Source organism: Lepidochelys olivacea (assembly GCF_965140295.1).
Source record: "Lepidochelys olivacea isolate rLepOli2 genome assembly, chromosome: 3".
Taxonomy (NCBI): Eukaryota; Metazoa; Chordata; order Testudines; family Cheloniidae; genus Lepidochelys; species Lepidochelys olivacea.
This window is the reverse complement of record NC_140413.1, coordinates 57,648,579-57,674,174: the sequence shown is the minus strand read 5'-3', so window position 1 is coordinate 57,674,174 and position 25,596 is coordinate 57,648,579. Positions and strand designations below refer to the sequence as shown.

General features: G+C 37.4%; 1 protein-coding gene across 27 annotated transcripts in view; it reads right to left on the bottom strand.

Moving 5' to 3' along the window:
- RIMS1 (regulating synaptic membrane exocytosis 1) overlaps window positions 1–25,596 on the bottom strand; it is a 513,389-nt gene that overhangs the window by 112,223 nt on the left and 375,570 nt on the right. For 14 of the 27 annotated variants that reach the window (XM_084623255.1, XM_084623231.1, XM_084623235.1 and 11 more), the window contains one exon: window positions 18,065–18,177. In XM_084623255.1, the coding sequence (XP_084479381.1) occupies window positions 18,065–18,177 (113 nt within the window). Of the gene's footprint in view, window positions 1–11,929; window positions 11,960–18,064; window positions 18,178–19,545; window positions 19,729–25,596 lie in introns of all 27 variants that reach the window. The other 13 variants (XM_084623228.1, XM_084623252.1, XM_084623239.1 and 10 more) reach the window with 3 other exon arrangements.

Sequence of the window (25,596 nt, the reverse complement as noted above, 5' to 3'; positions counted from 1 at the left end):
TGAAAGATTCTGTGTGTGTTTGGGTGAATGTACACATTTATTCCATTATTTTTGCTCAGTATTTGGTGGCTGTTTCTATAGAAAGGTTCCTCCAGTCAAAAGAAGCAAAAGAAATTAACTGCTACATATATTTCTCTTAAAGGGCTAGATATTCTGCCATCCTTACTCACATTAAGTAGCACCTTACTCCACAAGCAGTCCTACTGGAAACAGTGAGATTACTCTCAGAATATAGTACTACATAATATGAGTACAAGTGGTAGTGTGAGGTTTTTTTTTTTTTGTAGGAGTGGTGGTTGAAATTCTGTGGCCTGCGTTGTGCAGGAGGTCAGACTAGATGATCATAATGGTCCCTTCTGACCTAAATATCTACGAATCTATGAAACTAGGCCCCAATAATCTTATAGTGGTCACTATACTTAAAGTTACACTAGGACTTCCATTATAACTGTCTGTTTTTACATTTTCTGCAAAAATTCTCCTTTTCATCTGAAATATTCTTGATTTGTCTCACAGCAAAGATGATTTTTTAATTTGGAAAAATCTGAGCACAGTCCTTTCTCCTACTTTTGAGTTACACATGGCTTTATAAATTTACTTTCTGATGTCAAGATGTTAATTTATTTTTTTACACATGCATCTCTCAAATACTGATGAATTTTAAAAATAAAAAAAATTCAGGTGATTAATCCCTGAGTGTTAATACCCAGGACAGTGAGGGAAAACAAAACAAATCAAAATAAAAAGCATTGAATTATAAGTCACTGAAAAAAATCAGTTTTACAAGCATAAAATTCAGAATGTCAACTAAGTTTAAAATTAATACACTATGGTATTTACAAGTCTGCACTGTGAACTAACAGAAGAGCTCTGTGTAAGCCTGTCTCTCTCACCAACAGAAGCTGGTCTAGTAAAAGATATTACTTCACTCACTTTGTCTCTCTAGATATTGAGGCTGTCGGGCTTTGTGTTGTTGTTTTATTGTGGAGTTCTATATATGCCTACATTTTTTTTCTTTGCAAGTATAGAAATATACAGAAATCAGTATGAAGATTAGGTCAGCTGTTCAAAACTGTGAGCAACTGCCCAAACAATGATTGTGCACCTACCTATCTATTGCGCTTGAGCGTGTAAACCATGGAATGTCTCTATATGCTGGCTGGGTACAAGCAAATGCACCGGGGCACAATTTTGAACATCCCTTTCCCTCTACTTTTATTTTTTAAAAATGGGAAAATTAAATAAAACAAATTACATTAATGATCTGATATAGTTATAATTTTAAATTCTAAAGGCAAGAAATGCAAAAGTAAAGGTTGTTGTAGTAACCTTTAATATCCACACATTATGGAGGGCCCAGTCTGGCAAATCCTAGACATGCAGAATGCCACACTGGGCCCACAGAGTATTCTAGATTACTAATTATGCTGGGAAATGTGTACCTTAATAGTAGGGGTCCAGTTTTACGATCAGATATGCAAATACAACTCCAATTGACTTCAATGGAAGTTGCATGGAGGTATCTGAGGGCAAAATTGAGTTCTCTACATTAAATTTTTAAAGATGGCCTTTTATTCTGCATCTGCAATAAATTGTGGGGAGAAATGAGAGGATTAAATTAGGTCACTACCCTACCTATTTTGCATGTGCCACCAAGGACTGACATCTTAATCCCAGTATTTATGCCTGGAATTGATAGTTATTTAAGTTTACATGAGAACTACCAGTGAGGATTGTGAATAGAATTAAAATTGTATGATAAATTTGGTTTTGTGCATAATTTAAGATAATGGTTTTAAGCCCACTGATTCATTATTCTTATATTCCTAAACAGGATATGTGTAAAATGCATATTCTATCTATAAAATACAACTATGGTACTTTGTAGCTTGTCTGCCATGCATAAACAAACACATATCTGTTATGCATCTAACTGAATGTTCTGAAAGGAGGTTCAATCAGATGTGAAGATTCAAAAATGTTACTTGGTTATGTAATTGGAAAAGTGTTGTTAGGTAACCCAGAGTTCACATGAACATTTAATGTACAGCTGCTTCTAAGAGAAATATGGTATATGTCCTTTCAGAATTTGTGTAAGTACAGAGGGTTGGGGTTTGGGGTAATTTTTTTTTTTAGCAACCTTGAGCACTAAGAGTATACACTAATTTACATTTTAAAGCATTAGACTCACAGACCTCTAACCTCATCATCAGTAATAGTTACACAAAGTAAGAAGTGCTACTCCAACTTTATGGGTGAAATTCTGGCTACACTGAAGTCAATGACAAAACTCCCATTAACTTTAATGGGGCCAAGTTTCACCCTTGTGAAACCTGTGTTCAGTGGTGGAAGCCACACCTGATAGAAATCCCACACTAAGGGTAGTTCTACACTGCAAAAAATGGGTGTGTTCTTCATTCGGGTTAGCTAACTAGGGTTAAAATAGCAATAAAGACAAGAACTTAACAAGCAAGTTAAGTTCTTGGCTTTTAACTGAGAACCTGGGGTAGGGGAGCAGGTTAAACTCAAGCTGCTAACCCAAGTTAAATAGGAGTTGCTATGTCTTCACTGTTATTTTCACCTGAGTTTGCTAACGTGGGTTAGCTACACCAAGTTAAGAACACACCTTTTGTTTGCGATGTAGACATATCCCAAGTCTCATCAGCACCCACTGACTCAGGCAAGAAGTCAATATTATAACATATTAGGAGAGGGGAACTGCACTAGGAAACTTTCATTGGGACTGTATGGTTAGTTCTCATTCACTTTCCCCAAAAGGAAGCACAGTTTGACAGTTCTGGTTGTAGTATTTCACAGACAACTGTTCATACGTCTAAAAATGTCAATTACATTAATTGTTTATATCTCTTCTTAATATTATACTCATTTATCAGGATTTTAATGTACTTTGGAGAAACCTATCTTTATGTATGTATTTATTTATTATTTTCCCCTCCCCCACAAAAAAAAAGCATTACAATTATTTTTGGCCTTTACATTTATTTGATGAGAGTTCACATAGCGCATTTCAGCAGCTGTAGAGGTCAAAATCCACAGATGTATAGCTCAGAGGTATTCTGTTAGCCAGATGGCTATGGGAAAATTCTAAAGCTCTTACTTGTGAAGTCAAGTGGACTACTCACAATGGGATTGCAGGTCTAGGCCCAGATCTTTTATTATAAGGGGTTTTCAGGCTCTTCCTGGGTAAACTATGTGAGAGCTGAAGAACAATGATTCCCATTATTCAGGACATGAAGAAGCATTATGCCAGTCGTGTGAAAGGATTTAAAATGTCAGGCCTCAACTTTATCAATTTTAACATATAAGGACAGAATGACTCCCCAAATGGCCAGACATCAACTGTGTCCAGTGTGGGGTTGAATGGCCTCTCACCATACCACTAAGGAATGAAGCCAAGCTCCCTTTGCTAAATACCCCTGCTCAGTTCACGATTCAGCCCACTGTCTGGTCCCACTAACCACCTACTGAAGGTGGAAATGACCGTACAGACACGAGAGAACCCAGTCTGCAAAGATTTAATACCTTCTCATATCTCTCCTGGGTCCCATGGTTGTGTTCACCCCCAAGAGCTGGCCTTTTGAAACTCTACATGCTGGGCACTGGCTACAATTTGTGACAATATTTATTGACATACATTGCTTCATCCTCTTATTTTTTTACCCTTCTTACCCCCACGTATCATACCTCCAGGATGCTGTTAGGAGGATGAAAAACCCACCAGATACCTCTACCGGTCTTGTCCAGAAGAGATTAAAAAATGCTTTCTAACCTCAAAAGGCAATTGGATCAGATCCAGAGAAACCCTGGTAACCCTGCTCTAATAACAACACCAACTAAAGCACAGGGCAAGACAGCTTTAAGTAGCAAGAATGGGTGTTCTGAGCCCAAGAATGCTTAAATACACAAGGAGAGGGGTTTGCTGGGGCCAATTTGTGCTCCCTCCGTTACCTACCATATACACCTGAATTAGCTAATGTGTGACTGTGCTCAACGCTCTCCAGCACCAGCCCCTGCCAACATATGATCTTTACATGTATTCTGAGCAGGGAGAGAGGAAAAGGAGGCACATCTGTTCACCAACTTGGACCCTGGGGTGTAGCGATTGCCCTGCCAGTCTTATCCCACTAAGTCAGGAAGTAGAATTCAATATAAGCCTTAAACTAACCAATACCAGTAAAATGTCACTGTATTAATAGATTACTGCTTATATATTCCTGTAGAAAGATTTGGGTTGGGATTTTCAAAAGTACCTAAGCAAGTTAAGTTCTTAACTCCCTCTGAAATTCAGTGGAAGTTTGGAACCTAACTCCCTTAAGTTCTTTCGGAAACATTAGCCTTAGGATATATGTTTAATGTGTTGCACAGGACATTATATATGTGTTGCCCATTAACATAAAGAAATTCTGCATTTGCATGTTTAAGTATTTGGCTCCTCCTAAAGTCAAATGAACCATCCAAGGGCAGTTTGAACCCTAAGAGTTAAGGTCACTGTGCTGCCAATGTATCCCAAGGATTTCCTGAAGAATTTTCTCTTTTCATTATTTTTGGTAACTTTTGTTACCTAACATTTTTAGGCCATATTTTACACAGTGTTGTGCTGCTCACTGAGTGGAAGGGAAGACATACAGATATATTGTTCAGTTCATTCCCTGGCTTATGTACATTTTTACCTAGAAATGACTGGACATTGTTTTATTAAGATAAGTTAACAAATAAGGCTCTCATCATGCAGTCAAGACCAGGTGGGTGGACTTCTGCACTAACGGAGACCCAAATACAGCAGAGTAGTCTAAATGTGTCCGAGAAAATTCAGAATTGAATCCTGTCAGATGTTGGAAGTAAAACTACATACCTGGACTTCTAATTTGAGTATACAGAATAAGAAAAAGTGTTATGTATGCAGTGGAAGAGTAAGTCATCATAATAATTTGTAATGGTTTATAAATAGTAATTTGAAAGATGGAAATATTTCTTGTTATTGTTACAAAACAAGCTATAATTAAAATTAAATATACTTCTTGTTTGATTTTCATCACAAGAAAAACAAGTCTCAAGTATTAGTTTGTGGTATTTATAGTATCTGTATGTTTAAATTGCTTGTGTAAAACAAAAATTAAATCCAAATTCCCAGTGGGCCGGAATCTTTCTGGCACAAATATCTGCTCAGTGCAGGAGCGGAAGAGATGAAGACATATTAGGGAGTTGGTTACAGCTCTCTTATTCTCAAGCTGCAACTGCTCTAGTCCCAGCCCTGGAAAAAATTAGAGCAGGCCAAGAATTGCTATAACTTAAGACAGCCCTTAAAGGACTATGCCAGCTATGAATTTTTGGCGGAGTGCCCTCCAAATGCCCCAGTGCCTCTATAGAACAATAGAACCATGAGCAATAAACTGTATGGTCATATATAAAATATACCATAGCAGATAAATTCAATAGATTTTGTTTTTAACCAAGTTACAAAATTAGTAAATGGGCAGAATGCAATAGATGCAATATACCTGAAGTTTAGTAAAGATGTGGACATAATAGTGCATGACATCTTATTTTAAAATTACTTCAAATTGAACTAATCTGAACAGTATAGGTTGAAAACCATATGAGGTCTGCAAACGAAGTCCAGTAATGATAATCGGCAGTGCCACGGAGATGGGTTTGTGTCTGGATTTATTTAACATCTCTAACAATTTGAGGGGATAAACTACATATAAATTTATATTTGCAGATTTTATTAAACTGAGGGATTGCAAACACCAATGCTGACATGAAAATAGTACAAAGGGGTAGAAATACGGGCAGGAAATAATAAACTGAGATTCTTCTTGCAAAAATATAAGCAAAGATATTTTTAAAAATATGCCTAAATGTGATAAAGCAAAACAATCTAAATTTGATCTTGCAATGCTATGTGAATACCAAGAAAACAAAGGGGGTTTTGAGCTGTAAATATCAGGTCACATATCACTGACCAAGGAGACAGCAGAGTTCCTCAGTATCAAATGCTAAAGAGACCATACCTAGTACTGCTTACGTTTCAGAGAACCTTAATGCAAGAAATGTGTTGACAAATTAAAAGGAATTCAAAGAAGAGATATAAACTGATTAGGAGCCTGGAAATACTGACTTGTATTTTATAGTTATATAATGGGTGTAAATATCAAGAAGTGAGAGTAATAGGCTGAAATGTAGCTGAAGAAAATTTGTGTAATGTATCAGGAATCATTTAACTGTAAGGCCCACTGGATTGCCGACCAATCTCCCATGAAAAATTGTGATCTTCCCAATGTGTGAGGCATTGAGACCTAGCCTTATCTAAATACTAAGGAATATATGGTAGGTAGCAATATCGCATTAGCAGGGTATGGAGAAGATGATGTGGTTCTTTTCTATCACTAGCTTATGATTCCCCACCTTACGCTTTTATTCCTGCACCTCTTTCACATACACCAATAACCAACATAGACAGACTACACTATGCAGACTTTGCAGATTTGGAATCCTGGCAATGAGCAACATTAAAAAAAACACACACATTTATGTGAAAGAGGAATTACAATTATTTTAGCAGTGAATTATTATAAAGACAACATCACCACACAGGATACTGCTATTTCAGGATGTGGTGAGTGGCCAGCTTCAAGTCCTTCACCAGATTCCAAGCTAAAGAACATTCCACAAACTATACACATACAGTAATACTGAAATTTCATCATCTCTTGGGTTGAGACTAACAGCCATCCAGGAAACAGAACAACACTAGCGGGCAAGGGAAATTTTGGCCAAGGACACCAGGGAGGTGTTAGGAATCTTCAATATACATTGCAAAACAGAGCTTCAGTTTTAGGACATTCAAAATACATTGAAAACCACACACTACTCAATTTATCTAACTTCAAAAGGAACAGTTATTCCAGGGAGTGTATGTATTCCAGATTCAATGTTGTTGAAAAATTGGAAAGGGTTCAGAAAAAGCTAAAAGAATTATTCAAGATCTGGAAAAGCTGCCTTACAGTGACAGACTTGGGAAGTTCAATCTTGCGGAATGATCAAAGAGAATGACAAGATGTGACTTGGCCATGGTCTATAATTACCTACATATGAGGAGAAGATTTCTGATAACACAGGACTTGTTAATAGATAAAGGTATCACAAGATCTGGAAATTGAAGGTAGATAAATTAAGGCCAGGGATTAGGTGCACATTTTTAACAGTTAGGTAATTAACCATTGGAACAACTTACCAAAAGATGTGGCAAATTCTCCATCACATGATGTCTTTAAATCAAATCAAAAGAAGATATCTTTCTAAAATATGCTTTAGCTCAGCCACAAGATATGGGGTTGATGCAAAGAATCACTGGGTGAAATGACTTGGCCTTTGTTATGCAGGAGCTCACACCAGATAACCATAATAGCTTCTCGAGTAAAAATCTATGAATCCATGAATAATTTTAGACAATTTCCTATTCAAATTGTTGAAGGAAAGTATATATAAAAGAAAGAACAGACAATGAGAAGGCAATTTCTGAAGAGTAATTTAGCACATTGAAAAGTTGTTCTAGCACTTTAAGAATGTGGGATATCATTAATGAGAGTGCCCCAAATATGGTATTGGGAGAATAAATACCAATTTCACTGTTTATCAGACCCAAAATAAATATTCCTCAATTTACTATTTTAATTCTGCATGATATTTTTTTTCTCCTTTGACTTCTTCAATCAGCCAAGTAACATAATGAGAAGGTAATGAAGATATTCATGAAAAACAAAATCAGATTCAGTTTTATGTTCATGAGAGCTGGGTGAATAATTTACAAATATTTCAATTGAAAAGTGTTGTGGAATTTAGTGAATGAAGTATTTAGTTACTATTTTACAACCGTCATTGTTCACCCTCATTTTCTCTGGATGGTTTTCATTTTACATTTGAAAAAGGAGTTTATTTTGGACGAATTTAGGTCTATAGAGTCTTCAGTTTCTTGTACAAACTATATTGCCTTCCATACATTTTTAGAATGTATGGTAATAAAACTGATAATTTTGGACTCAGATGATTCATATAGTTATCTTGCATTCAAATTTAACTATTATAGGGAGGATCCCCAATGAAATTACAGATTTTTGTATACAGCTACCCTTTCTGTCCTAATAGCAGCTACTCAAATAGGACTAAGAATAATAATTAATTAACCATCTGGAAGGGAGGGAGCTAAAGCAAGTATATTCAAACACTCATTGGAAAAAAATGAATGAAAAGTTATTCCGACTCCAAACTTAAATATTAAGATTATTTGTAGTCTGGTACCACCCAAAATGCTAGGGATCATCCACCTGCACACAAGAAGGCAATCTCTGCCCCAGTCTACATGTAAGCTTTCAATATCTTATGTATTAGCACTCAGTTTTATGCTCCTATAAATAAATGTTGTGAGCCATTTAAGCAATGCAGGAACTCTAACACTGGTGAGTGTACATAATGAACACAAAGCAAATTTACTACCCACACCAGTACTCAAAGACTTCAGAGTGCTGCATGGACTAATCTGAAACGATTTGAAGATTATTTTTAACTATTCTGCATTCACTTCAGGTTAACTCTCCCTTAGTGTGACGTGAATAGCAGTCCAAGTCACAGATAGTGGAATCAAAATGGCAGAATGGCTCTAAGAACTTTGGGCCCAATTCCACTCCAGCTTTGCTGCTGTGGTCAAAAGGACCTCGTAACTCCACGGATGGGGTTTCTGGCATCGCAGCAGCATAGAGCTGGTATAACAGCTCCTGTGTTAGCCCATCTGCAGGCTGTGGTATAGGAGGTAGGGAAGGAGTTGTGGCTGCGCTGCATGTTTTATCAATCCTTAGGTGAGTGTACAGTTCTTTTTGACCATAGGGTAGAACTGCCCGAGGTTGCTTCAACCTAAGCTAGGACTAGCAGAGACTGGCCACACGATTCTGGGAGCTGTAGAACTTACCTAGTAGATATCAAATATTCCCCTTTGATTTTTTGCCCTTTAAACCTTAGGGTAAAATTTTCAAAAAGCACCTAAGTTACTTCAGAGGTTAAATCTGATTTTCAAAAGTAACATAGGCACTTAGGAGTCTAAGACTAATTGAAAGTCATTTTTATTATTTACCAACATGGTAAAACTTTTAATTGTTTGAAGAAGAATATTATATTGTTTGTGTCTTTAGGGACTATAGAACAATATAGCCTATTTTGGTCCCAGAAGGTATGTGGATCTAAATTTGTAATGTACTTTCTAGTAATAAGGTGGTGGTTTTTGTTTTTGTTTTTTAGATACATCAGGTTCAGTACCATACTCACTCCCTATGTTGGCCAGGACATTGTTAATATAAGAAAATGAGAGAATTTCTTTGCAACTGGTTGAAAAAATTCCCATTCTCCTTGGCCACTAGATGTCTCATTTCTTCCACACAAGTGCATACTGTTGCATTTATATGACAGAAAGAGAAACAGTGCTCTTCAAAAAGTCATTGTGATTATGGAACTTTTTTGTGGTAATGCAAGACGGCTCTAGCATGTGGAAAACATCACTCTCACCAATGACTGTAATTTTTTTTACAAGTCCTATGGTGTTATAACAGTAATAGTGTCTCCTCTTGATCTTGTAAGAAGCTCCTCATAGCTCTGGATTTCTGACTGACCTATAAATAATGTTGCATTTCTGGCCACAGCAACCGGAGAATACAACTGGGAGCCTGTATCACAGGCACTAGGCTGCAGGCCTGGCTGCCACCAGCAAAGGCTACTGCTCAATCTACTGTGGAATCTCTTCTCCCTCCTTTACAAAAAAAGGAGCAGAGGCAGCTCCCACCTGCCCCCTCATTCACTTAGTGTTGTGCTGATGAGGAGAAGAGCTATGGGAAGTCAGAAGAGGGAAAGAAGTGATTCCTGTAGCATATCCACCCACCCTCTCCAGCCGCAGGAGTCTATTATTTCCCCACTGCTGCTGAGCTCCTGTATGGAGGGGAGCTGGTCAAGAGCAGTCGCGTGTGTGAGGGGTGGGTTTGACTGGGCAGGGGCTGCTCCAATATCCAGAGAATGGGAAGGAGCAGAGTTGTGAAACTGAACCTACAGTGGGAGCTGGACAGGTGCAGTCACAAGCAGAAGGAGAGAGTGTGAGGCAGGAGGCAACACCCACTAAAGGTATGGGGCTTTGAGCGGGAGCCAAAGGCAGTACCAGCGATCAGGGGAAGATTGTGAAGTGTCTCATCTATCAGCCAGAAAAAAAGGAAGGAGGTCCTCCAACTGTTCATTTTAGGTTGAATTTCCTGATATACATACACAGAAATGGGGTGATACCTCCTCTGTCTTTACAAATCAGAAAACAGTCCAAAATATGAGCCTTAAAAAAAACTCATGATTTTTAAGCCAATCTTGCCACAGGATTGGCAATACTGAAATGCTGGCCTGCTAACAACATACAAACCTTGATGTAACTTCTGTCTGCGCATGGGGACCTTAGAAAGTAGACAGTGTCCCTTTAACACTGAATTATTTTCAGATCATGGTGAAAATATGCCTCTATGAGAATGGATGCCGGAGTTCTTACCAGGTAAAACTGTCATTGAAGACAATAGGAATTTTGTCTAGATAAGTACTGAATGATTGGGCCATATACAGTATGTTCTGTGAAAACCAAGTAAGTGAACACAGAACAAAGTGAATTGGCTGTTCTTTTTATGGCACTTTCTCAGGTGGTAAAAAATAAAAGTTGAATATATACCATGAAAAGACTAAAAACTTGCTGCACAGCATTGTGTCCTGAACTGTTAGTACAAAATGGCCTAGAACTTTGGAGATGGGATTCAGATTAAGACCCAAACTTCCTCAAAGCAGATAGTATTTGCTGTTCTGGTTCAAATCCAATATCCAGTCTGATCAGATCTCTGATGGTTGGGCGACAGCCTATGAAGTTTAGATTCAGATCAGAATTTTCCAGAGTCTGGGAGGACTTGAATCTGATGTTCTAATTTGGGTTTATCACTACGATTAATGTTTCTTTAGTGCAATGTTTTACTGTCAGAGTTAAATATTGTTCATTTGAATTCTTCTTTGTCTCCTCAAGCAGACTTTGTCTTGAATCATTCCTTCTTTCAGAAAAAGCCAGAATTACCCCCCACGTAGTCCTGACTCGGAGAGGTGCAAAGTATGATTCCCCTTCCCCTTCCTGGAATAAGCCACGGAAATCAACATTGATCATGGCGGGTCCATGGGAGGCCAAAACCATGTGGGGTGCCTCTGTGTTTCCCAGGTAGCTTCCTGGCAGCATAGCTCCATAGGAGCTGTGCTACTAAGGACTTCTCTGGCAGTGGTGATCCTCATGCCAAGAATATACAACACAGCCCCAAACTGTACTATCCTTCTTCAGACTCTCCCTGCATCTGAAGGAGGGATAATGTTTGTCATCCCTCTGTCCATTCCACTCTCCAACCACTCCCCCTGTCTGACCTCAGACTTATGAAGCATTGTCCAGGGGCTTTGAAGGAGAGGACAGGATGGTGCCATGGCTGTTCCTCTGTGCCTTCACATGCCATTACGTGATTAATGGAAACCATGCACAGAGCCAACTTGCGGACCTTGGGGTGAGGTACAACCTGGGCCTCTGGACTGACTTTCTACCCAAAGTAGCACGTACTTTACTGCACATAGTATCAAGGGACTCAGGTTAAATACACTATGCACCATTTTAATCAGAAATTTGAGATCACACATCAAATAATTTTCCAGTTGTAAAGAGGGATAAACCAGATAACAGCTAGATATTTGAGATGGAACTTTTTTAGTTGATTTTCATTGATGACTGAATGAAACGTATTAACATGGAAAATAATGGGGAGAAAGATAAAATTCACAGTTGTCAAGTGTTTGTAAAATGTACGTGAATATTTACCTTTTGAGGAAGAGTTATAATTCTCTTGTTCTTCAATGAATTAAATGCATGGAATGATGGAAACAAAAGAAAGAAATCAGCAAATTTAAAGTTAGACAAAGAAATGTATTGCATTTGACAATGGCACATACAATAGGCTGTATCAGAGCATACATAAAAGTAATGTGGAAAATCAGGATGATAAACCATGACAAATTATAAATGCAGAATATTTATTTAAAACTATGAGTAACAATGAAGTTACTGATGGTCAGATTGTGAAGTCTTTGCTTCTTCTGCTGAGTATAGTAGTGCCAACCCCAAGTGCTCTAAAAACATGAGTCAGGCTCCCCAAAATGGAGACACGTTTTTAAATAATAAATTTTGGATTCTGTTTGTCTTCTGATTTCTGAGTCTCAAGGGTAAACTCACTTCATGTTTTCTCCACAATGATGGGTGAGAAACTTATTTTTTAATTAAAAGCTGCAATTCTCAATAAATCACTGGACACTAGAAAACAGGGCTTTAAGGAAAACACCCAATACCATGAAACTTGAGATAAAATTGTGGGAGCTGGCAACACTGACTTTAGTCAAAGGGTCTACTCATGTGAGTGAGTGTCTCTCAGCGTGAGTGAAGGTTCCACAATCTGGCTCTGAATATGCAATGCCATCTAACAATTTTAAATGAAAATAGGGACATGAAGACAAAACAAAAACAATGCTAAAAGGTGGGAATTGAAAACTGAAATAGTATCCTCTTTTATTAGCCTCTTGTTAGAAAGCTCAGACTCTGCTCTTAGTTACTCTGAATTTATACCAGTGTACTTCAGAGCAGAATTTAACTGAGAGGGTCCAATCCTGCAGCCCTAACTCAAGAAAAATGCCCATTGGCTGCAATAGCATTGCAGAAACCAATATTCTGTATTCTCTAACTGAGAACTATAGTTGCAACTCAATTTTATTATTTAACAATATTGCAATTCTTTCATATGAAATTCTATCATTGTTTGTCCACAGGTAACAATGAAAATAACTTGTCAGTATATGTCCTTCCTTCATGCAATGAAGATCTTTATAGGTCTATTTTATCAATTTTTTTCAATCCAGTTTATATAAATTGTACCCATACCACATTAACACCAGTATTAAAGTCTTTTCAAATAAGAGGCCCCTTGGTTAGATGGAGTCATTATTTAAGAGTTAACTTGAAAATATATACAATACAATTAATTTCTGATTATTGCATACCATCATCTGTCAGAAAATTCATTCGTATGTCTTTAAGTACATTCCTCTGTTTTACTTCAGACACGGAAAATAGTCTTCTCTCAAGCAGTATAAAAAAGAACTATCTTGATTTTAAAGAAAGATATCGAGACAATTTTTGTAACCACTTTCTGGATAAAAAGCTGCTGTCCTACCTGAATCTAAATTTCAAGCCAAATGGTTTAGATGTCTGTTAGTACAGGGTCATTTCCTGCAATATTTATTCAGGCACTGTTCTGACTTTCTCCGGTGGGAGATTTTTCTAAGGGTCAGGCACAAAGTTATTTATGGAAGTGTAAACTGGTACAACTCAATAGGTCAGGAATGTTAAAACAACAAAGAAACAAAAAAACATTAAATCTAATATCACACTGCATCATTATAAGAACTATGCAATGTGAAACCACGTTGTTAACCAAATGAAAAATAAATCATTTTGTCAAGAGTCAAATGAGAGTGAGGACAGGGACAGTGATCTGGTTTGTCTGTATTTATTATGGAAACTACTTTTCAATAATCCTTTTAATCATCCGTGACAGGTTTCAGAGTAGCAGCCGTGTTAGTCTGTATCCGTAAAAAGAAAAGGAGTACTTGTGGCACCTCAGAGACTAACAAATTTATTAGTGCACAATCATCCATGTGTCTCATTGGTTCTGAAATTTCAATAAGCTCTAACACACCTTTTCTTAACCACATGCCTCTCAGTTATTCATTTGTCAGAATACAACCTACTTCAGCTAACGACGGCCTTAGGAAAAAACTGCTGTAGAACACCAGCTTGTATAAATTTCCTTGAACAATAAGGGTGAATAGTTACAAAATAACAATGTATGGGCTCAACCTGAAATCCTTACTCAGGTCAAACTCCCATTAATTCAGTTCTTGTTATCAATAGAGAAAGGACTGAGTAAAGACGACAGACAGACTCACAAAATCTATGCAAATGTATAAAAAGTTATGATACAACAGTAGAGAAATTCATAGTTAATGCAGCAACTCCACTCTTTATTTGCCACTTAAACATTGTGTTCTGTAGTAACAGAGTGATTCAAGCCTTTTACAATCGCTCAGCACAACGTGACAAGTTGAACGCACACACTCTTCTTTGCCAGGGCTTAGAATTTCATTAATTTAACCACTGAGTTGAAAAATCTTCATGTTATTTTTGTATCCTTTTTTAATATTGCCAATTAAAACAAGGAAAGAAAAACGATATATTTCAAAATACTACAAGTCTGGGTAATGACCACTGCATGGTAGCTTGTTTGCAAATACTTACAGATATTTAGAAATGTGAATTATGTAAAGATACCTGTATAGACTAGTTTTCACTTGCAGACCTCTCAGGCCTTGATCCTGCAATAAGATCCATGTGATTACGGGAGTCTGGAAATCTTTGCCATGACACAGCTGGCATAGTTGCATATCAAGGTCCATATTTGCATTTCAATGCACAGATATACACACTTGACTCAAATATTATCATGACTTTCACTCAAATTTCTGTTGCTTGAGAGAAGTCCATAGCCTTGAGTCCAAGCGCTAAAATTTTTACATACTGCAATGGGTTGAAAAATACTATTGCATGTCTTATAGCTCTTCTAAATAAACAACTTGGTAGATAATTTAAAAAAAATACATGAAGCCACTGATCCCCATTTAGAACTAAAGGCCCCACAAAGTTTTTTTTTTTTTTTTTAAATTATGCCATTTTGGAGTTTTCAGAATAAAAAGATATCTTACACTGGAATTTTCCCCTTACCTGTAAAATTGTGTTCTGTGAACTCCTCTGTACCTGACCACAGGTATCACCCTGCCTCTATGATGCAATGGGATTGTCACCATCCTTTACTCTGAGGTTTCTTCAATAGGATTTTCTATGTAGTATTTCTACTGTTATGGGCATTTCTAAACTGACAAACTTGCTCAAAAGTTGGCTTTCCATCAGCTTCAAACTGAAACTGCTTCCGGGAGTGTTAACTTATCAGTCATTGTCTGATAAGGACAATAAATCAGAACTACCCGGTACTTTTTTTTTCAGTCCTAACTTAATGATGACCAAAACTGAATTTCTGAGATACTGCGTAAATCCTGTAAAAGAGGTATTAGCATGGATGTCATAATTTACTACAGAAGAAACAGGTCCACAATAACATTATTTGTCAAGACAAAAAAGAAAACTGCCACCAACCTCTCATTCCAATATCCATTCCCCTCTCTGACATCAAGAGCTTTACACAATACTAAAATTGGTTTACTGAAGGTTGGTATGTCTTCTGACTATGCAAAATCATAATGAATTATATCACTTACAGTAGATATATATTGCTATAACCTTTCTACAATGGTTATTATAGTCTGCAAAATGGATTTAACTGTAAAACCATTTGTATTCACCCCTCTTAGTTCAGGAGAATTAACATGACCTGCCATAAACTCATATCATAGCATACAGTATTCTCTTTCAGTGCAGGATGCCAGTGTTTCCCAACACTACACAGCTTTATTTACAACTGAAGGAAATGCAAAGAATATTGAACCCAGAAATGCAGCTCCCCCAACATTAACAGATTGCATTGGATCTTGCCACCATCCACATTCATGTAGCCCTGCTGACTGTGAATTGAAGTCATTATGGACCTATCCAATGCTAATTAAAATTAATAGGAAATCTTCCACTGACTTCAATAGGTTTTGGATTAAACCCTAAATTAGGTCCAAATTGTACTCTTAGTTACTCCATTTTATACTGAAATTGGCTTGATGTGGGTTGGGTTGGACAGCTGTACCAGGTGGCAGAATTTGATCCAATGAATTAAAGCAAGTATTTTGTTTTATGGCCTACATTTCATCGAGTTGAGTGTCAGAGAAATTTATATGTAATCATGTCTGTATTTAACCCAACAACATTTAAACAGTAACATTTTTCATGTGTGTTTGCAAAGAGGTACCTAGTTGCTCTCAACCACAATCATAAGTTAAACAGAGGAAAAAAATGGGAAAAGATGTCTTTAATAAAATGGCAACCCAATCACACAACGAAAAGAAAATCAGTATGTAAAGGAAGAATTCTTCTCTTCAGCCTCCAGCCACATTGTCAGTTCACTGACATGAAGGATATAACATACAATCCTAGAGTAATAGCAAGAGTAACGGATGTGCTAACCCTTGCATACTTATGACGCAAGAGGATAAATCACCAGTGTAAATAAGTATTCACAGCTTGAAATATCAATACTCTACTTCATATGTGCTTGTAATATCAATAATCCTCTGAACACATGCTAATTTTAGCTTCAGTTTTGATTGTTTAACTTTTTCTTGTTAGCTATGTAACTGCAATCTCCCTCCTTTCAGTCTCACAGTTCATACAAGGTTCTGCATTCATTTAAAATTTCTGTCAACATAATTTAAATTAGAATGTTATTTCTTACACATTATTTAGTGATAATGATAATAAGTGAATATCCACTAGAGAAAAATACTTAGTCAAAATAAAAGTGATAGATCAGGTATATCCTTTCCATGTACTGTCTCAAATGCAGGAATCACATAAGAATTATGATGTACAGAATATATGAAATCATATCATACTTTCCTTCTTACATAGCTCCGAACTTAGAGATACACTGGGCAACATAAAAATTTAAGCTGCACATGTAGTTCACCACCAGTTTACAATGAAGAGAGTCCTTCATTGTTACAGAGATATAATTAGAAGAACTGAATATAAAATTCAGAGTTAGTCCACCAGTCAAACTCAGTAAAGTATATTGAATATTCACAATAAATAAATATAGTGAAGAGGAAAACATTTTCATGTGTCAGTGAGCGTGTACTATAACGATACTTTTAGGATGGCTCACATCCATAAAGCTCATGTAACCAGTCAACCAATTCATTATCATGCAAAGAAGTATAGGGTACGCCTAGCTTGGTAAAGAAGTCAAAGCGAACAACACTGTCTGCTCTGGGAGGTGTCTGACAATATTTCAGGAAACGCAGGAAGTACAAACATTAGAAGTTCTTACATGCATTAGTTTCTGCTTAGAGGAAAGATCTGCAGTATCGGTAATTTGAGTTTTGAATTGTCAGATGTAGTCAATGCACTGACAGAGTTGCTTGAATAATAGAGAAAACTGAATTACACATATTTCCCAGGATGAAATTAAATCATATTTAAAATTCATTTTGTTTTAATATAGTAACCAACACTCAAGCCGCAGTATGTTGATGGGAAAGGAAACACTCATGTTAACACTTGTTTGATCTGTTTGGATACAGTACCTCTCACACCAACCTAGCTCAACTTTGCACTGTTCAACAAGGAAAAGTTCTCTTTGCTTGACCACCTGTTCCCTTAAACATGCACCAGTTCATGACCCATGCTTTCACATTTTTAATGTTAGGTGGTTTCACTCTGTTCAGTAGGCCTTTGTCTGACTCAGGGAACAAAAAAGAGATTGACATTATCTGACTTTCATCAGTTTCTGTCAGCAAAGCACAACAGTTAATCTCACCCAACAAGTCCAACTTAACAGAACATGAGCAAGGTGGTATTAGAAGTAACATCACTGAGCTCTGTGACCTGAACACTAACTAAATCTGTGGTCATGGGTCAGTATGTACTAAGATAATGGAATGTTTGCAATAGAAATTTTAAGGTACACAGCAAAAACCAAACCAAGCCAAGCCAGGAGACTATAGAACAATCAACCAATCAAATTCTACAATACTTTCCAATCTACCATTATTCTTTTATTCAAATATCTTCCTTTGTGGGTAGAAATAAATAAAGCACTGAACATTTTGTTACCAAAGACAAAGTAAAATAAGGTAAGGAAGGAAATCCAAGATTCTGAATTATGATAAACTCATTATTTGATACCTTGCTCTACACTGCTGCTTCTTACTGGAACTTGCGGAAGCTGTCTTCCCCTACGACTGCTGAATGATGTGTCTGCAGGAGGTGACTGAGTTGGACTTCCTTGTTGGTGTATTCTGCAGATGGAATGAAGATAAAATAAAATAATCCAAATAAAATCTGAATCAATACATTTTGAGTGGTAAAGATAATGCCTATATTAAAATGCGTATATGGAAGATGCAGAAATTTTATGTATGCTATACTGTCCTATTCATACAGTCCTCAATGCCTGGAGAGTTAACAGTGCTTCATCTTTAGTTTCTCTAACTGTCTTCAACTCAGGAAAAATATTTTCAAGCTCCAAATTATTCAATGTTTCTAGACAGGAACTGCAAATGGCAGACAGGAGTCTAAGGGCCTGGTTCACCATTGTCTCTCACCTTGTATAGTCATTTCCACCAATGCAAAGGGGTGTAAAATACTACCATTCTGATTGGTAACATTTTATACTCAGTTTTCATTAGTGTCAAACTTAACATGGTGCAGGGCAACAGACAATTAAGTTGCAAGTATCTAATGTTAGAGGTAAAGTGGCTTTTCTGAGCATTTCTTTTGAAGTGTAGTTGTTTATTGGCACCGCTTCTGTTAATTTTTGTAGTGTGTGTATTTGGTAATAGGTGTAAATTCTTAGAGCAGTTCCACAGAACTTTAATACTCTTACCCAAGTAGATATTCTAAATTCATTTGTTTTGACTGTGTGGAAAGATGAATTTAACTCGCATAATTTCTAAATAGGTTGGCTTCTTTTAGACACATTGAGTTTAGCAGATTAACACACCAGATATCTGTGAAATTCAAGTAAATTTACATATAAAATTCCTAAGGCCATTGTTGGTAACCTGGAATACTATAGCTAAAATACATAGATGAGAAAAAGCTTGATTACTGACAAGGCCTAATTGTTAAACTTCATTGCCAGGTACAGTATTATATTTTCTAAATATGTTACATTTATCTAATACATTAAAGTTACACATAATTTCTCAAATTTTGCTATTATCTGAAAAAAATTAATACAAATTAAACAAATTACAGATGGTGACCTTTAGCATTTCATAGGCAAAATGACTTTCTCTTAACTTGCTGCTGTAAAGCAAGAGTTAATTGTGTGGAAATTGTTTGTGTGCTATTTACAGCACATTTTCAAAATGAAATATTTTGCATGTTTTCATATGAGTACATAAACAAAACAATGGAAGGACAAAACAGTCAAATTTTAACTCTCATGTTCCATAATTATATAATTCAACAGTCAAAAGCACCATCTAGACAGTGAAGATAGACGGAGTAGAGGATATGGGAGAAGTGTAAGTACCATGGAGAAAGGATTATAGTACCGTGCTAGAAAGAGTGAATGCACCGTATATACTCGGGAAAGTACAACACCACAGTGACATCTGGGAGGTAGGACATGAATGCTGTGCTGTACATTTAATAGGAACCTTGTCAGAAGTGGAGAAGGTGGCGCCGACCCTCCTGGAACTAGATGATGTACAGAGCATAATGGTCTGATACTAGAATGCTCACTCGACCTTGAGCGAGTGTGATGTTTTCCCCTAATGACTGGCTGCTCAGTTGTTCTTGGGGTTGGAAGTCCCCTTCTAGAAAGACATGGTAGCAGAACCCTAAAACATTAGGGCCAAAAAGAAATTTTTCAGTCATTAGCTCCACATAAGCTTCCCCATGCCTCCCTCCACCAGTGAAAGCAACCGAAAGCCTGTTTAATAAGACACATGCTCACATTTTCAGACTCTGAAAAAATTATTAATTCAACCTACAACTCTGTTTTCAAAATGATAAACAGAAAAACCCCCACTTCAGATACCTATGTCATGTAAACCTGTAGTTCATAAATTGCATTGAATTTAACAGCTGGTTGGCGAAAAATATTAGCTTCATCTTCAGTTACTTTAACCATAGCAAATGAGGACTAATGCACATCTGGAAAATACTCTGAAATACCAGCATTACAGAAAAAAAATCAAAGCCTACTTTTAACCACAGTACACATGTTTTCAAAATGCACATTTTTATTGGTGTTAAAATTTTACCTGAATTCTCATGAAGGCCCCAGTTCAGTAAGGTACCTAAGCACATGTATAATCTCACTAGCTAGCCTCTTGGGGACAACTCATGTGCTTAAAATTAGATATGTGCTGAAGTATCTTGCTGAACTGGGGTCTAAATTAGAGATACAATTCTGCAGGATTAATAACGAAAACTGTATTAAAGTAAAAATGCAGTACAGTTTATTAGTGGCCTCAGTACAACAATGTAAAGTTAAATATAATCACCTGAACTAATATGAGTAAGTAAGTGAATAAAATAAACTTTTAAATTAAATTAACAAGTTGTGACTTTTTAATTCTTTTCTGCTTTTCACAACTGTGTGACAGTCCATAAAATGCATTGTTGTTTAGGACACTTTTGAATTGAGTCTTCTCACTACTTCTGTTTACAATATTTTTTTGGTTTGTTTATTTTTTTAGATTTCTAGACTACAGCTGCAGGCCCCCATTCATAAGTTAAAAATCCCAACATAAGCAAAGGACTGCCCATGCACCCGCCCACTCCCAATACCCACTTACCTGTTTCCCTTTTATTTCTGGTGGAACCCTATATCCTAATAATCTTTTTAGGACTAGAATTTTTTGCTATTATTTATGTAGTTCCAAAATGTACTATACTATTTTACTTATAGTTTGGTTTTAGGGCCACCTCTAGAGAAACAATATATTTCATGGCAGCCCAGTTACAACTCCAACCACAGTTAACTTGAGTTGCACTTAAAGAAAGTATTCTGCTTCTTCATTATGTATGAAAAATAAAGTATATCCTCCCCAAAATTACCGCACCTGATCTGGGGTATAGAATGAATTTTCTGAGAATGTATGAGGTAAACTTAATTAAAAATCAGTCCTTTAAGTAGCTGAGTACCCACTGTAAAGATGGCCACGGCCTCCATTCACTTGTTCATCTTCACCTCTGTAAATCATAGAGGGCTACCACCTTTATGGAGGGTAGCTTGGCTTTATTTCCATTGGGAACAATAGGGGGCAATGCCCATTTTGTTAACAGAGGGTAGCCAGTGGCCTCCATCCCATTAAGTAAAATGGAAGCTGGCAGCCGTCTTTAATTATGTCTTTTATTGTTAACTTGAGGGGGGAAAAAAACCCATAATGTGTCTTTAAAAATCAGTTCAATCTAATATGGGTCCAAACACACTAAAATGCTTGAGTCATAATCAAAGAGACATGATGGGTAAGATAGTATCTTTTACTGGACCACCTGCTGTTAGTGAAAGAGACCAAGGTGAAGTGGCCAATTATCACTACTGCCATTATAGGACAAAAAAGGGGAGTAAGTGGGTTTCAGGTTGTTGAAATAAGCCATAAATCCAGCGTGTTTATTGAGTTCATGATTTATAGTTATGAATTTAAGTTCCTAGGTTCATGAAGGTTTTGCAGGTTTCCTTTTAGGCTAAGTACTGAGAGGTCAGATATGGAGTGATAGCTTTGTGAATGGGTGCTATGGCGTTTTATCATTTTTCAGTGAGTTCATTCAAGAGTATAGTGATTGTCTCATTTCACCGACATAGCTGTTACTGGGGCATTTAGTGCACTAGATGAGGTATACCACGTGTTGTGATAGGCATGTGTAGATCTTGAAAGGTGTGTTGTCAGTAAGTATTGACTGTCATTGCTGTGGAGACATGTCTACAGGTTTTGCATCTGTTGTTCTGGCAGGGTCTGGTGCCACTTTGAGTTGGTGGGTTCTGTTCTGTGGGGAGCTTGGTTCTGATGATGAGCTTGGTATTAACTGGCCACTTCACCTTGAATGGTCTCTTACAATACGAATTAACTACTTATGCTAAACAATCTGTTCCAACTTGTATTTAGCTGTGACACTCTGAGTACCTTGCCCATACCTGAAAAAGAGCTCTGTGTAAGCTTGAAAGCTTGTCTCTCACCAGCAGAAGCTGGTCTAACAAAATATATTACCTCATCCACCTTGTTTCTCTAATATCCTGGGATCAGCACAGCTACAATAACACATTAATCATAATCAGATGCTTATTGCATGATGGAACAACAGGCCAGAGCTAAGGTTATTTGGATGACTGATTTGTGCATTTCTAGCCAGAGACTCTATCTGGTAGAAGCAGAAGCAGCGAAAGCAGATTGCTGCACCGTAAGGCAGGGAGTAAAATGAGGCCCTGCCATGGCCACTCTTCCCCCCCGCCAGTACCCTGCTGGACCCAAAACTGAGCTGGGGAGACCCTCACACTGTGAACCCATGCAGTACCTTTCCTCCCTCCCACCATGTGGGCTGCAGAGAGGAGCCAGATATAAGAACATAAGATCAGACCAAGGGTCCATCTAGCCCATTATCCTATCTTCTGACAAGTGATCCATTCCCTGTCACCCATTCCCAGCTTCTGGCAAACAGAGGCTAGGGACACCATCCCTGCCCATCCTGGCTAATAGCCACTGATGCACCTTTTGTTCATTAATTTATCTAGTTCTTTTCTGAACCCTTAACAACATCCTCTGACAAAAAGTTCCACAGACTGACTGTGCATTGTGTAAAAAAAATACTTCCTTTTGTTTGTTTTAAACCTGCTGCCTATTAATTTCATTTGATGACCCCTAGTTCTTGTGTTATGAGGAGTAAATGACACTTCCTTATTTACTTTCTCCACACCAATCATGGTTTTATAGACCTCAATCATATTCCCCCTTAGTCGTCTCTTTTCCAAGCTGAAAAGTCACAGTCTTATTAATTTTTCTTCATACAGAAGCCATTCCACACCCCTAATAATTTTTGTTGCCCTTTTCTGAACCTTTTCCAATTCCAATATATCTTTTTTTGAGATGGGGAATGCACGCAGTATTCAAGATGTGGGCGTACCATGGATTTATATAGAGGCAATATGATATGTTCTGTCTTATTATCTATCTCTTTCTTAATGATTCCCAACATTCTGTTCACTGTTTTGACTGCTGCTGCACATTGACTGGATGTTTTCAGAGAACTATCCACAATGACTCCAAGATTTCTTTGTTGAGTGGTAACAGCTAATTTAGACCCCATCATTTTATATGTATAGTTGGGATTATGTTTTCCAGTGTGCATTACTTTACATTTATCAACATTGAATTTCATCTGCCATTTTGTTGCCCGGTCACCCAGTTTTATTAAATCCCTTTGTAACTCTTCACAGTCTGCTTTACTCTTAACTATCTTGAGTAGTTTTGTATCATCTGCAAATTTTGCCACTTCACTGTTTACCCTTTTTTCCAGATCATTTATGAATTAAATAGGACTACAGACCCCTGCGGACACCACTATTTACTTCTCTCCATTCTGAAATCTGACCATTTATTTCTGCCCTTTGTTTCCTATCTTTTAACCAGTTACTGATCCAGGAGAGGACCTTCCATCTTATCCCATAACAGCTTACTTTGCTTAAGAACCTTTAGTGAGGGATCTTGTCAAAGGCTTTCTGAAAACCTAAGTACACTATATCCACTGGATCACCCATGTCCACATGCTTGTTGACCCCTTCAAAGAATTCTAGTAGATTGGTGAGGCATGATTTCCCTTTACAAAAATCATGCTGAATCTTCCCCCAACAAATTGTGTTCTTTACTATAGTTTCAACCAATTTGCCTAGTACCGAAGTTAGGCTCACGGCCTGTAATTGCTGGGCTCACCTCTGGAGCCTTTTTAAAAAATTGGAGTCACATTAGCTATCCTCCAGTCACCTGGCACAGAAGCTGATTTAAATGGCTAGTTACATACCACGGTTAGTCGTTCTGCAATTTCACATTTCAGTTCCTTCAGAAGTCTTGAATGAATAGCATCTGGTCCTGATGACTTATTACTGTTTAATTTATCAATTTGTTCCCAAACCTCCTCTAATAACACCTCAATCAGGAGACAGAAACTCCACCGGAGGGAGCAGGGACCTTTGGACCTCTGGACATTCCAGTCACCACTGTAGAATACACTATGATTTTCTCTGCCCTGTTCTGATTGGCTGTTTGCTCCAACCCTCCCTCTCTCCTCACTTCTCACCATCCCTTCCCTTCAGCTTCATTCTGCATCTGTCCCTCCTCCTGTTCCCTTTTCTGCCCTCCTTACCAATTCCTTCCCCTTTCTTTACATTTAGCTGCTCCCCTCCTAAATAACCCTCTCCCCGCAAAAAAAATAATTGTGGAACTAGTATCCCATTTGCTGCCATCACATTGATCACTCTGCTTGTATGTTATACCCCTTCCCCCGCTCTGTGTCTGTCTGTCTTGGACTATAATAGGTCATTATTTCCTCGTAATCCCGAATTTGTCGGTATCCCTCTGTTTTCTCTCATCTTATACTTAATTTGAAAGCACATGTTTGTACAGTGCAATGGGATCCTACTGGGGCTCCTAGGTGCTTCAATAATATAAATAATAAAATTATTATTATTATTATTATTATTAAGGCTTCCAGATACTTTCCATTATATGACTTTGTTTTCAGTTGCTTATAACTTGGCCAAATTCTACCACTTCAGTTGAAATCTTCCATGCCAGGTTACTGCCTCAATATTTTTTTTGAAAATTTCAGACAAAATATGTTAGCCATTTCTGAGAATAAGGCTAGGGAAAAATAAATTGGTCTGACAATGTTAAAAGTACTGGAAACCTTTGAGATGCTCTAGTGCCTTTGCAACAGGGGTGCAGAAAAGAAGGACTTGGACAAGTTGGAAGGGATGGGGCAGGAGAGGTCACACTTGGGGAAGAGTCTGCACCCACCATAGCACTTTCCCTCTAGAGCCTGGAATGGAACACAAAATTCCTGGGTTTCACTATTGCTCTGATATCAGCAAATATTTATAAAACCTACTGGTAATGTGTCCCATCCCCCCTCTCTTGCAGGGGCAGACAACCCACTATTGCTATCAATTACTCCATTAGCACAAGAGATGAAGGTTTGAGCAGAGGATCTAAAGGTTCCAGTCCTGCTGCTGACCCCTGTGGGTGTCAATGTGGTGCTACATGATGGAATTTATCTTTTTTTCAGTGTGCTTTTTTTTAAAATATAAGAAATCACACACTTAAAAACCACATTAAAAGAATATTGTTAAGGTTACAAAGCCAAGCACTCAAAAGTTAGGAAAACAGTATTTTATTACGTGTACATATACTACTTTTTGCAAAGGATACCTTAGCCCGTAAACTCCAAAGACCTCATGGGCAAAGCATTTAGTTTGTTGTTTTTGTGGCATTTAGCATCTCTCTTAAAGCTTATTTTGTCTTTTGTACCAACAACTATATTACCAATCTCCTATTTCATTTATGGTTAGAGAGAGGTTTCAGACATTTGAAACAGAAGTGGATTCAATCCCAGTCAGGATCGTGAGGTGCACTCATGATGGTGCTGAGGATAATGGAACTTTTTGTCATTCCCAGCATGCTGCCTGGCTCTTAAACTATATTACTGCATCT